Source organism: Tasmannia lanceolata, unplaced genomic scaffold (assembly GCF_043159265.1).
Source record: "Tasmannia lanceolata isolate RefF3 unplaced genomic scaffold, GAP_Taslan_0.1 ptg000020l, whole genome shotgun sequence".
Taxonomy (NCBI): Eukaryota; Viridiplantae; Streptophyta; class Magnoliopsida; order Canellales; family Winteraceae; genus Tasmannia; species Tasmannia lanceolata.
In genome coordinates, this window is record NW_027518697.1 from 16,050,513 (window position 1) to 16,066,367 (window position 15,855).

Sequence of the window (15,855 nt, forward strand, 5' to 3'; positions counted from 1 at the left end):
TGGTCGAGACCAAAATTGAAATCAAATATACACCAAACATTTGCGCTGAAATTTTAGTAATTTCGCCTGAAATGAGCGAAATTTCAGATTTTTTAACCCAAAAAATCTAATTTTTTAATAATTTGATAATTTCAGCCGAAATTTCATAATAAATAAAATATTTTTTTTTAATGTTGTACTGGATTTTGTCCGAAATTTTAATAAATTCAGCCGAAACAAATACCAAAACCGAAATTTGTGACTACCACTTATATTGGGGACTGTCCCCAGTAATAAAAGGGCGCAAATATATCATTTCCCGAAGCTTTTTTATAAACATAGGATGCCGCTCCACTGTTTTGGGGATACTTCTTTTTATCTGAAATATCAGAGGGGACACTGCTCGTATCTGACTGTAATCCCGCATAAGACTAAACTTCTGATCGGGCCTACAAAAACATGGTGGTGACAACCCTTTAGCTTTCAATAATGTTTGAGGGAAACGACGAAATTGTCACGGGTGTCTTTGATGAATTTTGAACTATAGGGATAGAGCCTACTTCGTGGACGGTGAAAAGTCTGGAGGTGTTATTGATGACTTTGAAAAGTCAGGGTTATTGTTGAAAATGTTAGAAAGTTAAGGGGTGTATCTGTTATTTTTTCCTAAATTTTTTTATTCTTGATTAAAAAAGGGCGAATATTTCATTTCCTGATTTTTATAGGTATCTTTTAAGAATGATATTCACACTTTCTTGTGTTAATAGTAGCACTCCTTATAGTATTACATTTTTTCCCGTATTTAACTTTTTTTTTTCTTTTTTTTTAATCTCTGTTTCCTTGGACGTAATACTGGCATAGAACAAATTTTATTCGTAATCTTAAGTGTAAAACTGGGTGTAAATTTTACGCCCATTTTATGCCGAAGGAAATGGAATGCATGACTCCACTTTGCTTTCCTTCTCAACAACTTCCAGTTAAAGAGGGTTCTTATATGTTGGATGCACATGCTTCCTAAGTGGGCAAAAGCATGGTTTCAAATTTCGACCCAAATCTGAAATTTCGGTCAACCCCGAAACCGAAATGACTAATACCTGAAATGTTACATTTTTTCGGCCGAAATTTCGTTTTTCCGAAATTTAATCAGCCCAAAAATGTTGATTTTTTAATTAAATAATATTTTCCCAAAATTTCAGCCTAAATTAATTTTGGCCAAAATGTTGTATTGAATAAAATATTACTTTTTTAGGCTTTGTCAGGTTTTGTCAGATTTCGGCTGAAATTTCGGTTTTGGTGAGGGCCGAAACGCATACCGAAACCGAAATTTAAAACCATGGGCAAAAGTACCAATATGGGCAGTTGTTCAATGATCCAAACCTGATAAGGAGGGGCATAGAACAAAATTCACCTCAATTATTCTAACTCTCAAGAGTACCAGGAAGAGTGAGGATGAAAAATATGAAAACTCCTTTAATATCTCAACAAAGGTTTCCACAGAAGATTGAAGGAAGAAGGTATCATGGGCGGACAAGCATCATCTAGTCAATTTGAACCCAGTTGAGGTTCCAAAACTGACGTAATCAAATGAATCATGGCAGATGATCCCAAAGAAAAATGGCCTACGACGATCCCAAAAATCCCAACATACTCCCATAAAGTTAGCTGATCATGTAACTTCGAACTCTTAGGTTCAGTATTCGTCTATCCCGAGTTTTAGATCTCCCTCCCTCAGATATTCCAAGTTAGGGATGGCCTATTGTGCCCCATGAATGTAACGTCTTTCTTCTAGTTAGTCATAGAAGTGTGGCTTTTTCATCACCCTTGAATATAGGCTAAAATGTAGCAGGCTTGTTTATCACTACATGACTAAATGTACATAGAAGCATCAACGTTAATGTTTAATAGTACAAGCATACACATAGTTAATAGCTATGAATATATATACAAACCCAACAATTCCCTGATGATAGAAATCACTCTACCCTTCTTCTTCCTCACTCTCACCACCCTCATACTCTCCTTCAAGCAGCCACTGTTCAAGTTCATCTATTTCTTCATGTTCACGCCAACAAAAATCGTCCGACAAATCCCAATATCCAGTCCAAAGCTCCTCACCACCACAAGCCACGTGCAAGAACGGCCTGTTCCTTGCCAAAGCATCAACTAAATCTCTGTTTAGACATCCCGTCACTCCCAACCATCTCAATCTCGGGAAGTAAGGCTTCTTAAACCATCTGAATGAAAGCTTTGTAATTCCACCACTGTCGTAAAGATCCAACACCCGCAAACTACTCCCACACCACGGACCCTCCACCTGCATCGAGGCTAAAGCCATGACTGAAGTGTCCCCAATGTGGGGACACTCTCTCATACGGAGTTCAACGATCTGTACCCCACTTTTTGCTAATAATAGAATTCCATTGTCAGTGAGATTAGGAAGATTGGAGAGGTCTAGAACTTGCAAGCTCCGCCCGAAGGTTCCACCAAATATAGATGAAATGCACCTGTCAGTAAGTCTCTTGCAGTTTCTAATAGATAAAGAGATTAATGAATATAGGTTGTGACCCAAGTATGAGAATCCCAAATCACTGATATCAGAGCTATCCAACAGTAAAATCTTCAGCTTAGAAAGACCAACAATGACTCTCAGGACCTCATCTCCTAAATTTCGGCAATTCCTCAAGTCCAAAACCCTAAGATCCTTGTTAGATGTCAGCCGCATAATGGCGACGTTGGTCAGGAGATGACACCATCTGAGACTGGCATGTGTTAGGGAAAGAGAGGTGGCGGAGATGTCATGAAAGACCAAATCCGTTAGCTGGGTTCCGTGAGACACGCTAAGCTTATGTAGGTTAGAGCAGGAATGTAAGATTGCCCTGAAACCTGCATCTGTAAGACGGGAAAAACCTCCAAGACGGATACTTTCCAGGTTTGAGCATGTAGTTGCCATATAGAGGACACCCAGATCATTAACTTGTCTGAAATAGCACCGTGTATATTCTTGGCTTCGGACGAGGGAAAGGTGTTTCAGTTTCCCCTGTGGATTGATTTGTTGAAGGCCAGAGTTGGTGAGGTCATCTGTCAAAGCTGGTTCTATAAGTGGGGCATCTTGGAGATCTAAATGGGTCAAGGATATGAGACCCCTAGATATTGCACAAACTAAAGAGTCTGTGATATGATCTAGAGAGAGAGAGAGTTTCTGGAGAGTTGATAATGTAGATGGTTGCATGTGATAAGGTGGCTGGTGTGACGCGACTTTTACACTGAGCAGTTCAGTCATCATTGCTGAAAGGATGTAACCAATTTCGAGAGCTCTGAGATTTCTCGAAGCCCTGGCCCAGATGTGAGCAAAACTATGATGACTTAACATTGAGACATCGAACAAGAGGTTCAGCGACTACATAAAATACAACGTGTATCAGTTCAAATATTGAATATCATTCAGGAATGGCATAGACAAAGTACTAGAGCAAACTATATTGTGATTAACAAATATAGTCGATATGCAGCTATAAAAGCTTTAAGAGAGGTAAACAAAAAGCGGATAGCAACGGACGCTAACAAGGACCAAAACAGTGTTTAACAATCACAAAAATATCTCCAAATCCCCGACCAACCAAGAAAGAAATCAAACATCGATCAAACATTTAAGTTTTACGTAATACAAAAGTTTCTAACAACCACCCTGGGCGTAACAGCTTAATATAAGAAATGAAAGTTAGCTATAAAATAGATGAACTTGTAGATCCACCAAGAAGTTTTCTCATTGAAAAATAGACAGAAAAGTAAAGCCGGCTGCACACACCTTGATATCACTTAGATTAAAATGATGATGAGCATAACAATAAATAATTTCAATGCTGATATATGGAGGTGGTGCCACAGAGGCCAGGAGCATCCTTGTTTCTAAGGGGCCATTTGGAAACGCGGAGTTTAGAATCTGGGATTTCCTCAAAATCCTGGATGGGAGACAAGGGAAGAAGGAGACCGTCCGTTTCACTTCTCTTTAGAATCTTGGATTTTTAATAAAGAAATCCAGGTTTTAGAAATCTCTCCCCCATCAAGAGATTTCTAAAACCTGGAAACATGGGATGATCTCCTACTCTCTTGCTGACAGAAAGATGGGTGAGAAATCAGAAAACGACGGCTAGTTTCCTTCTTCTTTCGTCTCCCATCTACGATTATGAGGAAATCCAAGATTCTAAAATCCTCGTATCCAAACGGCCCCTAAGAGCCTCTATCACATATGGAATTCCAGAGTGCAGACACCTAACAACCAAGTAGTTTACAGTGCTTTTCTGTTCTTTTGAAAAGGTAACTAATTTCATTAACAAAAGAATACAAAAGATACAAAAGGTAAGAGTATGCCTAGCAGGACAGTGAATTTACAGACGAGCAGAGATTGCCTCTCCTTAATAGCCTCATGACTGACCCCAATATTAGCTGGCGAATCCCTGGTCTCGTTAGCCTTCCATGACAGTATGCTGAAATATACAATTACTCCCTCTAAATTAAACTAGCTATCTTCTTGATGAAGAGGCCCAAGTGCTATGGACCCCTGCTATTTTCTGCTCCCCAACCTTCGATGTAAATTTTGTTTTGTTTCACCCGAAATGGGAGAAACTTTTCATCATTTAAGTAAATGTCTTTACAATTTTTATTGTCCATTTACTTAAGATTTACATGTAAATAAGGGCCCGTTTAGATGCCGAGAAGATTTTGATTTGGATTTCTCACATTTGCAGCCCTTTTTGCATTGTAATTTAGATCGGATCAAATTCTTGGGCTGACAGTGAAAAAAATCAGATTTCTAAATTAGCTGTGGAGATAAGAAATTGGAAATCCACAGATTTGGCAGTTTCCTTCACCCTCTTTCCTCCTCAACCTCTCCCCTCCACTAGGAAGTACCCCCTCCCTCTCTCTCTTCCTCAACATGAGCTGCCAGATCTATTCAATTTGTATTCAAAACTCAATTCCAAATCCAAATACAAAAAGGATATCCAAACGGGCCCTAAGGGAATACCCCTCATTTGAATCTATTAAAAATAGTTTCAATATCCAAATCTAAAAGGATAAAAAGTCAATTTTCAAGTTCTAGTATAAAATTCGAAAAAATGAGTTGGGTCAAAATCTTAAATTCCAAACGAGGGGTTTTTTTTCCAATTTTAAAAATTCATAAATTCTATCATGTCCAAACATTGTTAAATCCCAAAAGTCCAGTAAAAAAATCTCATAATTTGGTCTCTAAAATTTTTTCATCTTCTCAGGCACCGGTCGACACATACATGTTTTTCCTTTAAGTAAATCTTGGATCTTTTACATATTTGCTTCACTTAATTATTTCTTATATATATATATATATATATATATATATATATATATATATATATAGAGAGAGAGAGAGAGAGAGAGAGAGAGAGAGAGGAAACTGTTGGTGAGCTTAAGCTCACCAAACTTATGGTGAGCTAGCTTGCCCAATCACATGGGTCCCACATTTTGGGGAGTGATCCAAACCATTCATTTGCAAGGCCTTATCATAAATAGGGGGTGTACCAAAAATCAGCTCCATAGGATCATCCTAACCCCTCCATTTGTGGAGGACAAAAATGGGGCAGATTTGTGTCTGTCCATTTTTGTCCTCCACAAATGGAGGGGTTGGGATGATCCTATGGAGCTGATTTTTGGTACACCCCCCATCTATGTAAGGGACTTTCAAATGAATGCTTTGGATCATCCTAACAAAGTGGGCCCCCATGTGATTGGGCAAGCTAGCTCACCATAAGTTTGGTGAGCTTAAGCTTACCAACAGTTTCCTCATATATATATATATATATATATATATATATATATATATATATATATATATATATATATTTTAATTTATTTATTTATTTATTTTTATTTTCATATTTTTAACTATTAAAAAAATTTCCTATGTCGTAACGGAATGGACCGTAACATTCCATTCCGGTCACCAAAATGAAACGGCGAACGAAACAAAATTTACAACAAGTCTCCAACTAACAGCATTTTGAGAATTACCTTTGACCATCAAATCCTGAGCAGAAAATGCTTAACCCTGTAAGTAGCTCCTTCATTTCAGATTCGTTGGAGGTCGGGATGCTAATTGACCTGAGAAATCCCACAGGGTATTACCGGTGTTGCCTCTAAAACACTCCACTGGTTCCTGAGGGCTTTTTTTTGGGGGCGGGGGGGGAGGGGGGGCGACCATATCTTGCATCTTTTCCTGTCTGCTAAAACACCTTTCCACTTTCTGAAGAGATCAGAGACAGACACACCTCCAAACTCCTTTCCAATGGCCCAAATAACAATTACAAACTAAATATCCCACAGAAGCCTCAAAAATTTTCTGAGCTCCCTAAAAATTCTGCTGATTTCTTTCATTCCAAACGGTCCAAAGAACTGCTTTTGGAACAGCATTCCACAGAAACACTGTCCTCGCTGAAAGCTTAGGCATCCCCAAACTCGTATATAATAAACCACAATTACTGAACAGGTGAATGCAGGCCCTGGATAGATTTTGCAATCAGCTTAGTTTGATATCTATTCTATACTTCTAATATTATTTGAGGTGGCACCACAGTAGTCACAAGCCGCCTCGTTTCTAAGAAACCTTAAGAGCCTCTCTAGCATCTGGAATTCTGGAGACTTCAGAAGTCACAATGAAGTAGAACTGGGTTATATTCTTCGGGTCTACGTGCATTTTCAACAGCATACAATAAAGCACAAATTACTCAACAGGTCAATGTAAACCCTGGATAGCTTTTGCTACCAGGTTAGGTTGACATTGGTTCTAAACTTCTAATATTAATTGCTCCTGTTGAGCAGTACAAATGTTGTTTATGCTAGAATTTTCCCCAATTGGAGAGGTAAAGGTCATGTAGTTTGCAAAGTTCTCCTTTGGGTGACAATGACTAGTGGCACCTGCTCCAGGACATGGAAGGTTGAAACACCTGCTTTCCTCACTTGAATAGAGAATGAAAGGAATATATACCCATCTTTTGCTTTATGTGTATACCTTTCTCATTCTTTCGGTAAGGTATATAATTTCAGACATCATATCACAATTGAAGGCAGAGTTTCAGTCAAGTGTAATCCTTTGGAAAAACCACCAAGGATTGTCCATGCCACTTACTGACACACTTGAATAACACACCCCATCAGAAACACCACAAAATAAAATTGAAAAACAAAATTAAGGCACTCAAGGCATATTTCATTGTGACAATCATTTGGTATCACAACTTCCGGGTCCAAAATTCAATTATTATGTCCAAAACTGCAATCATCCTCTACTTGGGCATCATCTTTAGCTCCATCATGAGTGGGTTGACCAATGGACCACCAGCACCACAGTTTCCACCACCATCACATATTACATAATATTTGCGGGGAATCAATAGAATCATATTCAATCAACATTCATTATTTTGTGGATATTTCTTTCCTGCGTTTCATGCTGAAAGTATCAGCAGTGGGAAATGAAGACCGGCCATTCAATGTACCAGGACGGACAGAATGATATCATTGTTGCCTCCTGATTGCTGTGACTATCTGTTTACTCTTCCAAAATCTTAAGGGCATCTCTAATTCTTCATCATCTTCATCCTCAGTTGCATTTCTTGCAGATAGATTGCAAGCTTTCATCGTTTGTTCCATTTTCAGCATCGCAATCTAACGTATCTAGAGAAAAAAAATGGCACTAAGTTGTGTCCACATTTGTTATGCACCAAAATGTCCTGTTCACACCCAAGAGTGGTTTCATGTAGTATATTGCGTAACACACACCCAACTGACATTCATAGTGGAAACACTCCACACAACCCAATCTCATCGAGTATGACAAGTGCCCCCAGGCAAGGTTGCTACTCTCAACCAATCCCTAATCAGAAAAACATGACAGCAGTGACTTTCTTTCCATTTCAAAAAAAAAAATGACATCAGCGAAATAACATCTTACACAAAACCGTTGCCCTTACTGTTACACTCAAGTGTAGGATCCATATGCACTGGCCCATTGAGAACAATATCTTGGAGCTTGCAGGTTCATTATTGAGGATTTCAGGAGTCTGAGCTCCACAAAAGTGTGATGTCAAAATGACCCGAAAAAACCTTCTAAAGAGGCACTGCCACAGGAAACTAAACAAGCAGATGACAAAATAAATGGCAAGTGCCTATTCATCAGTTAAAGGTGTATGCCCTGAGAGAAATAAGTCTTGGTATATTTTGTGTGTATCTCAAACAAGCTACACCATGAGGAATCAAGAGATCTAAAACACTAGCTTTGACCACTATCTCACACTTGAGAGAAGAGAAGTAACACTCTACTCAGCTTCTCATTACTCATTGTCAAAACCCTCATCTCCACATAAGAAAATATTGTTCTAGAAACTACCATTGCTTCAACAACATTTTTTTGAATGGCAGCCAAGGATTTTATTGCAAAGAAAAGAGGACCGAGATGGTCGAAGTACAAAAGATGACAAGAAAAACAAAGGAGCTACTATGCTCTCCTAAAGACAAACATCAAAGATCAAGGTGGAAGCGCATCAAATAACGCTAAAGCTTCTTTAGAGACTCCATCCCTCGCTAATCTATCCGCCGCTGAATTAGTGGAGTGGCGAACATGCTGAAAAACTATATGAGATGATCCAATCCGATCAAGCATCTCATCGAAAAATCTATCGAATCTCCAAAGGTGTCTTTGAAAGCCTTTTAGCCATCGAATGACATTTAAGGAGTCCCCTTCAACCACTATATTGGTCAATAGCTTCAACAACATAAAATTTCTTCTAAACAAAATATTGGGCATCCTTTTTTCTAGTAGAATTAAAAGATACAACATTTACAAGATATACTCTACCACAGAAAGTTCACAGGGGAGAATATTTTCTTGTAACAACAGTAAATTGCCAAAGATGCTTGTACTAGAATTCAAGATTGTTCTCATATGAAAACAATTCTATGAAATTTAAGATTGCAAGAGGCAGTTTTTGTTTAAACATCCAGTACTTAATATTTTACTTTAGTGTATACACAAAACAGGTGTACTTCTTACCATTAAAAAAAAAAACAGTTGTACTTCTCATGAAAAGTTAGTTAAGCTCCACATAATTACAAATGGCCTGGTATAGATTATATTGGGTTGTATGCAAAACAAATTCCAAAACACAGAACAAGAAGTGAGGTTTAGTGACTTGTAACTGCAAAATGTCTAGCAGGGATTATATGTGGTATCCAAGCAAGAGAGATTTGAGCTGATTTCTGAAAAAAAATGTATCTGCTTTTATCACCAACGAAATACTCAAATACATTTAATCTTACTTCTAACTGAGTGCAACCACAAAGCAACTCTTCTAGATCTGATGTAAGGATTTCAAGCCCCCTTTGTTCAGCTAGTGAGCCCACGGAGAGTGATCTGGTAAGGTGACAAGTAGAAATTAGAGAAGTCATAGTTATGGTGCCCCAGTGTCGAGATCATGATTATGAAAGTGATCTCTTACATAGCATATGCATGGAAGCTAATTTGCATGAAAAGGAAAAGGAATACAACTAGAAGAGAATGCCATAACTTGGTGCTCACGACAAATGCAACTCATTCCAAGTGAATCATACATGCTTAACTTACAACTTGACTCAAAAGATTGCGTGGATCGCAGTAGTTACGTATGTGTGAACAGACATGTCTCGGTGTAACCTCAATTTCCCTTTATTTATTTATCAAAAAAAAAAAAACTGTGAACAGAAATAAATGCTACGTTTCTTTAAATTGTATTACACCTATAAAACCATATAAGTATTTATTTTCAAGAAGAGTAGTTTATAATAGACTTCTTGCATACATTTATTACCCTTCACATTACTCAATTGTGTGATCATAACATGCAAATCGTTTCAAATAGCAAGGGTGATTTATAGTTTAATCGTTTTAGAAGTTAGAAGAATGTGTCAGAATTAGAATTCTCATAGTTAAAATAATAACAGCTCACTTGCCCTAAAAAAATAGAAATTCTCAATAGAAAGTCTAAATTGAGTAGGATGTATCTTTTTGGGATTCGAAGGAACCATGGAGAGTAGTAAAAGATTCCTAGTGCTATGGAGATGGGAGGTTGAGACAAAAGAAAGGAAGTCGATTGCGTTGAAGAGAATGAAGATGATGGGTTTCCTACTTCCACAATGGACTCACCAGATTTTTACCGTTTTGGCTAGGAAAGTGGGGAGACTTGCCCGTGTTCTTCTAGTGACTATGACCCTGCGACCTAGTATTGTTGGGATATGTAAATCAAAATTAATGTGTATTGGAAAGTGAAGTATCATTGTAATCTTCTAGGTTACTTATGATGTATTGGAAAAAAAGTCTTTGTATGTACCCTAGAGTTCATTTTACTAGGTTAGTTCATACTAGAGTCTTATGAGGAGTTCTATGTTGTTGGTTATGTTATCTAAAAGCCTCATAGGAACTACAACCAAAGTGATTAATATGTGGTTAGGAATCTTAGGAGTTGTTTATCTCTATATAATGTAGTCCATTTGTGTGGGAAAAAAATAAGGTAGAGAACAAGACAAGATAAGAAGAAATTAGAGAAGAAGAGAAAATAAAATTTCTTGTATGTCATTTGATATATAAAAGTTCTATATGGAATTCAATAGCAACGACAATGTACCAACTACCTGAAACCTTCGACTATCTTTTTCAGAAGCATCAAACAGATAGCTAGACCCATATTAAGGCATTTAAAGCATGGACTAGCAATTATAGCCATGGGGAAAGAGGTATCCTGTATTCCATACTACTCATATGAATTAATCACGTTCAGCACGCTACTTTGCCAGTTGATACATAAAAGTTCTATCTTGGTATCTCTTCTTGTTAGTAGAGCTCAATACGGCCCTTAGTTGTCAATTTCGTTTTGTTTCGACCGAAATGGCAGAAACGTACCGGTTACATTCGAAAACCGGAACGAATCAACAGAAATTTCATTTCGTTATAGATTTCATCCGATTTCGAACGAAATTCACCGAAATTCGGGATTTCTTACGAAATTGTCCCAATTAGTTTTTTCTGTTCTACTCTCCATGTCTTTTCTTGGTTCTCTTTTGTTCTCCTTTTCTCTTCTTAGTATTTACATGTAAAGTCATTTTTATTATCCATTTACTTAAGATTTACATGTAAATGTAAATAACAAAATACCCCCGATTTGGATCTATTCAAAATAGTTTCAAGATCAAAATATAAAAGGATAAAAAGTCAACTCTCCAGTTCTAGTACAAAAGTTGAAAAAAGGGTCGGGTCAAAATCTTAACTTTCAAACGGTGGGGTATTTTTTCCAATTTTAAAAATTCATAAAGTCTATCATGTCCAAACCAAGGTTTAAAATTTCGGTTTCGATACCTATTTCAGACCCCACAGAAATACGAAATTTCGGCGAAATCTGAAATTTTGGTCCGAAATTTGGTATTAAGCTTCGAAATTTGGGTTTGAAATTCCGAAATTTCGGCCAAAATTTGGTAATTGGCGAAATTTGGAATTTCGGCAAATTTCGGTTTCGGTCTGAAATTCCAAATTTCGGTCGAAATTTAAAACCATGGTCCAAACATTATAAATCTCAAAAGTCCTGTAAAAACATCTCATAATTTGGTCTCCAAAATTTTTCATCTTGTCAGGCACTGGTCAACAGTCAACACAGGTATTTCAGCTGACTGATAGTGATTTTCCTTTAAGTAAAAGTTGGATCTTTTACATATTTGGTTCATTAAGTTGTTTCTTATATTTTCTAATAATTTATGCTTTTTTGGGATTTTTTTCATGTTTTTAACTATTAAAAAAAATTCCATCAGCGTAGCAGAATGAAAATTTTCGAACAAAATCGGAACGAAATGACCTAGATGACCAAAACATACCGTCCTGGTGACCAAAACGAAATGGCCACCAGAACAAAATTGACAACTTAGATACGGCCCTATTGGTTGTGCATCTCTGTAGCTCCTTCATATAGTTGTATGCATTACAAATTCGCATATTTTATACAAATATCCATTCTAATGGGTCCAACAAGTGGTATCAGAGCGCCTACATTTGATATTAAAAACATCACAATTTGGTATCAAATGTAATGTCTAAAAAATTTAAGCACGTGTTATTTTGTTTTTATAAGCGTTATCATAGTCAAAACATAGCATATGATATACTGACGAAAATATCTTCAAGTCTAGTTTCTAACAAAAAAATTGTTCGTCAATCGGAGTTTTCTAAAAAAAAAGATATCATCAAACGAGTGAAGGTATGCATGGTTTTAAATTTCGTTTTGGCTGAAATATTTTGGTTTCGGCCGCGACTGAAACGAAATTTAAATGAAGTCATTTCTTTACAAGATTTCGGCGAAATTTCACCGAAATTCCAAAATTTTGTTTTTACCCTTTTTTACAAAATTTTCACCGAAATTTTAAATAGATCCACCGAAATGTTATAATTCCCACCGAAATTTATGAAATGTTCACCAAAATAGCCAAAATTTCAACTGAAATCGCCGACATTTCGGTCAAAATTAAGAAACAAAAAACGAAATCATAATCATATTTTTACATGAATTTCGGCCCGAAACCGAAACGTTTCGGTTTCGGTGGTGACCGAAACCGACACCGAAACCGAAATTTAAAACCTTGAAGGCATGTTAGAGTATACTATATTTTTGAATTCAAGATTCAAGTCAATCTTCTACTTCACATGTTTGGTTTGTAAAAGCCGTGTTTTGAAGGATGAAGCATTGTTAAGAAATTCTTAGAATGTTTATGGTTGTTAAAGTATAAAAGATAAATAACGCTGTACTCCAACAACTTAAGCTTTTGGAGAAGTTGGTAAGTTAACATGGTATCAGAGTCAAAGGTCTCGAGTTTTCCCAGATAGCAAAAATCCACATGCGATGGTCGGCCCAAAGTGGGACCACATGTGCCACGTGTTTGCCAAGTGGGCCACACGTGCGGGGGAGTGTTAAAGTATAAAAGATAAATAACGCCTTTCTCCAACAGCTTAAGCTTGTGGAGAAGTTCGTAAGTTAACAATCGTAAAAAAAATTACAGGTTCAAGGGAGAGAATTTACCTAGTATTTTTGCTAGAATCGAAAACAATCTTCTTTTTTATATCAATATTTGTGTTTCCATGCGATACGTGAGCCATTTTAATCAAGAAAGAGGACAATATTCTTCTCTTATTTCTTAAGATTGGATTTTAGGACAAAGTGTCCTCTTTGTGAGTTGAGAAAGAGAATAAGTTTCTTCTCTTATAACCCTAATGTTGTTTCAATAAGGCAACAAACAAGATTTTTTTGTTTATGCAAAACACAATGATGATGGAAACCAATTTTTGTCAAAGCTCCATTCAAAATATTTCTTAAAGAAGCTACTGAAAAGCTAAATTTAAAGGCTCTTGTATACGATGTTTGGAAAGAAGGGTAAGAGAGCATATATTTATTTTTAAAGCTAAGGTAGACGTTGGAAACAAGGGGTTTATAATGAGTATTTCGAAAATGCCACCAACATTAAGAAAGATGCTGAAAAAAGAGTAACATAAGTTACTTATGTTACCATTCACGTCCTACCGGAATGCTGCCCTATCATTTTCGTCAATGCAAATTATCGAAATCTTACGGAAGAAAAAGAACAAGTCAAAGCTTTAACGAATCACATTGTTCTTTTCAAAGGCAAAATCATCGAGGTGAAGCTGAAGATTCCACCTTGTGCGAATGATGAGACAGATGATGATTAAAATTTTCTGATTTTGTCTTGGAAATTTTGATTTAAGGGTGTTGGAATGTGTAAATCAAAATTAATGTGAATCGGAAAGTGAAGTTTTACTGTAGTCTAAAAGGTTACTCGTGATGTATTGGAGAAAAGAAAAAGTCCTTGTAAGTTACCTAGAGTTTTTTATGTTATATTAGTTTATCCAAGAGTCTTTGCATGTTCGCTAGAGTTCTATGTTGTTGGTTGTGTTATCTAAAAGCCTTATGAGAACTAAACCGAAGTGATTAATATATGGTTGGTAATCTTAAGAGTTGTTTATGTCTACATAGATCTATTCCATTTGCGCAGGGGAAAAAACAAGGTAGATAACAAGACAAGACAAGAAGAATAGTACAGAACAAGAAGAAGAGAAGAAGTTTTCTTGTCCGCCATTTGAGATATAAAATCTCTATTTTGCTATCTATTCTTGTTTTTAGTGGAGCTCTACATGGGCCTTCTTGTTTTTAGTACAGCTCTACACACCCTCACCATGTATCTCTGTAGCTCCTCTTTTTTTTTTTTCAATTGTATCTCTGTAGCTCCTTCATATTACAAAGTTCCATATTTGACACAATGACCCATTCTATTGAGGCCAACTAGTATGGCATACCTAGATCATAAACATTCATGCAATTATCCCCTTATCAACAATGCCAATTATTAAATGGCATTGCCCACAAATGCCCTTGGTGTTTGAGGATGTAAACAGCATCTATCCAGTATGGGGAGAACTAAATGGTATGTATGGCCTAAAACAAACAGCCTCACATAAACAATTCCCTTTTTTTTGTAGGCAAGCCAGGGTTGAACCTGTGACCTCAAGGTTGAGATAAACAGCCTCAACCATTGAGCTACATGCCCAACCCCACATAAACCAATGTGCTCACAACATTTAGTGCTCTCTCTCTCTCTCTCTCTCTCTCTCTCTCTCTCTCTCTCTCTCTGTGTTTTGAATTCACCTCATAACGTTAGTTGTTAAAAAAACAAATTTGTCCTCACATAAACCAAACTTTTTTCCTTCTACTTTTTTTATTTTATGTGTTGTTCTTGCCCCATTGTGATACACCATAAACTATCAACATAAACAAGATCTAGAACAACCATATTTAAAAAAATAAATTCTACCAATTAAGCAAAAAAACACTACGAACCTTAAATCCCTACACTTCCTTCCGACCTCCAAAAGAAGCTTACCACTAAAACCCTTACAGTTCTGAAGAAAAATCTCGTGCAAAGAAGGCCTAACCAAATGCCCAATCGACGAATCATTGAGACGAAGGCAATCGATCTTCAGACTCTGAAGGTGAGGATTCTCCGGCAACAGCGGCAGAAGCAGATCGGCCGTCGGAGCGATATCCTGAAATGAAATCCGGCGAAAATCTTCAGACTAGGGTTTTGAATTTTAGTAATTTTTTTTTTTGGGAGAGCGGGGGGGGGGGGGAGGATTTGGAGACTTACGGGGAGATGGAAATTGGGAAGGAAGGAGAGGATTTGGGAGACGGAGGATTTGAAGGATTTCGAGGTGGATGCGATTGAACAGAGGGCTGGGATGTCCAGTTTTGATAAAATTGTTGCCAGAATGGTTGATGGTAGATGCTCTAGGTTTGAGGATTCCTCTCCCATCTCTCTCTCTCTCTCTCTCTCTCTCTCTCTCAATGGTACAGATTTGAAATTTCTGGTGCAGAGGATTTCTCAGACATCTCTCTTCCTCAGAGATGGGTGTATGAGTTTTTTAGAACTAGGCAGAAAGAGAATTTTACCATCAATGGTGAAAGTCAATTCATGGTCGGGATGCCTATGCCTTATTCGGTTATAACCGAACCGAATAAACCGAAATTTGATAACGGAAATAATTACGGTTATCAAATTTTGGTAACCGAAACCGAACCAAAATTCCTAAAAACCGAACCGATTAACAATTTGGTTATTCGGTTATAACCAAATAACCGAATTGTGGGAAAAAAAGAGGGAAAAAAGGAAAATCTCGGTTTGGATAAGAGGACTAGGATCATCCGATCGAAATGATTTTTTGAGCACAACCTAATTAAGCTGTAATCAATCAAATGGACGGTTTCGATCATC

The 15,855-nt window shown here is 37.0% G+C and overlaps 1 protein-coding gene across 1 annotated transcript; it reads right to left on the bottom strand.

Moving 5' to 3' along the window:
• Nucleotides 1-1,839: 1,839 nt before the first annotated feature.
• LOC143854502 (F-box/RNI-like superfamily protein) lies at nt 1,840-15,520 on the bottom strand. The gene is made up of 4 exons (XM_077364502.1): nt 15,232-15,520; nt 14,925-15,130; nt 9,322-9,415; nt 1,840-3,373 (listed from the first exon to the last, which is right to left on the bottom strand). Exons 1-4 carry the CDS (start codon nt 15,394-15,396, stop codon nt 1,955-1,957), a joined length of 1,884 nt encoding a protein of 627 aa, XP_077220617.1. The 5' UTR covers nt 15,397-15,520; the 3' UTR covers nt 1,840-1,954.
• Between the last annotated feature and the right edge of the window lie 335 nt (nt 15,521-15,855).

Bases quoted from the DNA above. Each gene is read 5' to 3' on its own strand.
- LOC143854502 (XM_077364502.1), bottom strand. From the start codon at position 15,396: ATGGGAGAGGAATCCTCAAACCTAGAGCATCTACCATCAACCATTCTG. The intron at 15,131-15,231 runs GTAAGTCTCCAA...ATTTCATTTCAG, and splicing joins TTCCCAATTTCCATCTCCCC to GATATCGCTCCGACGGCCGA. The intron at 3,374-9,321 runs GTAAGATTAAAT...TATTTTATGTAG, and splicing joins GTGGTTGCACTCAGTTAGAA to TCGCTGAACCTCTTGTTCGA.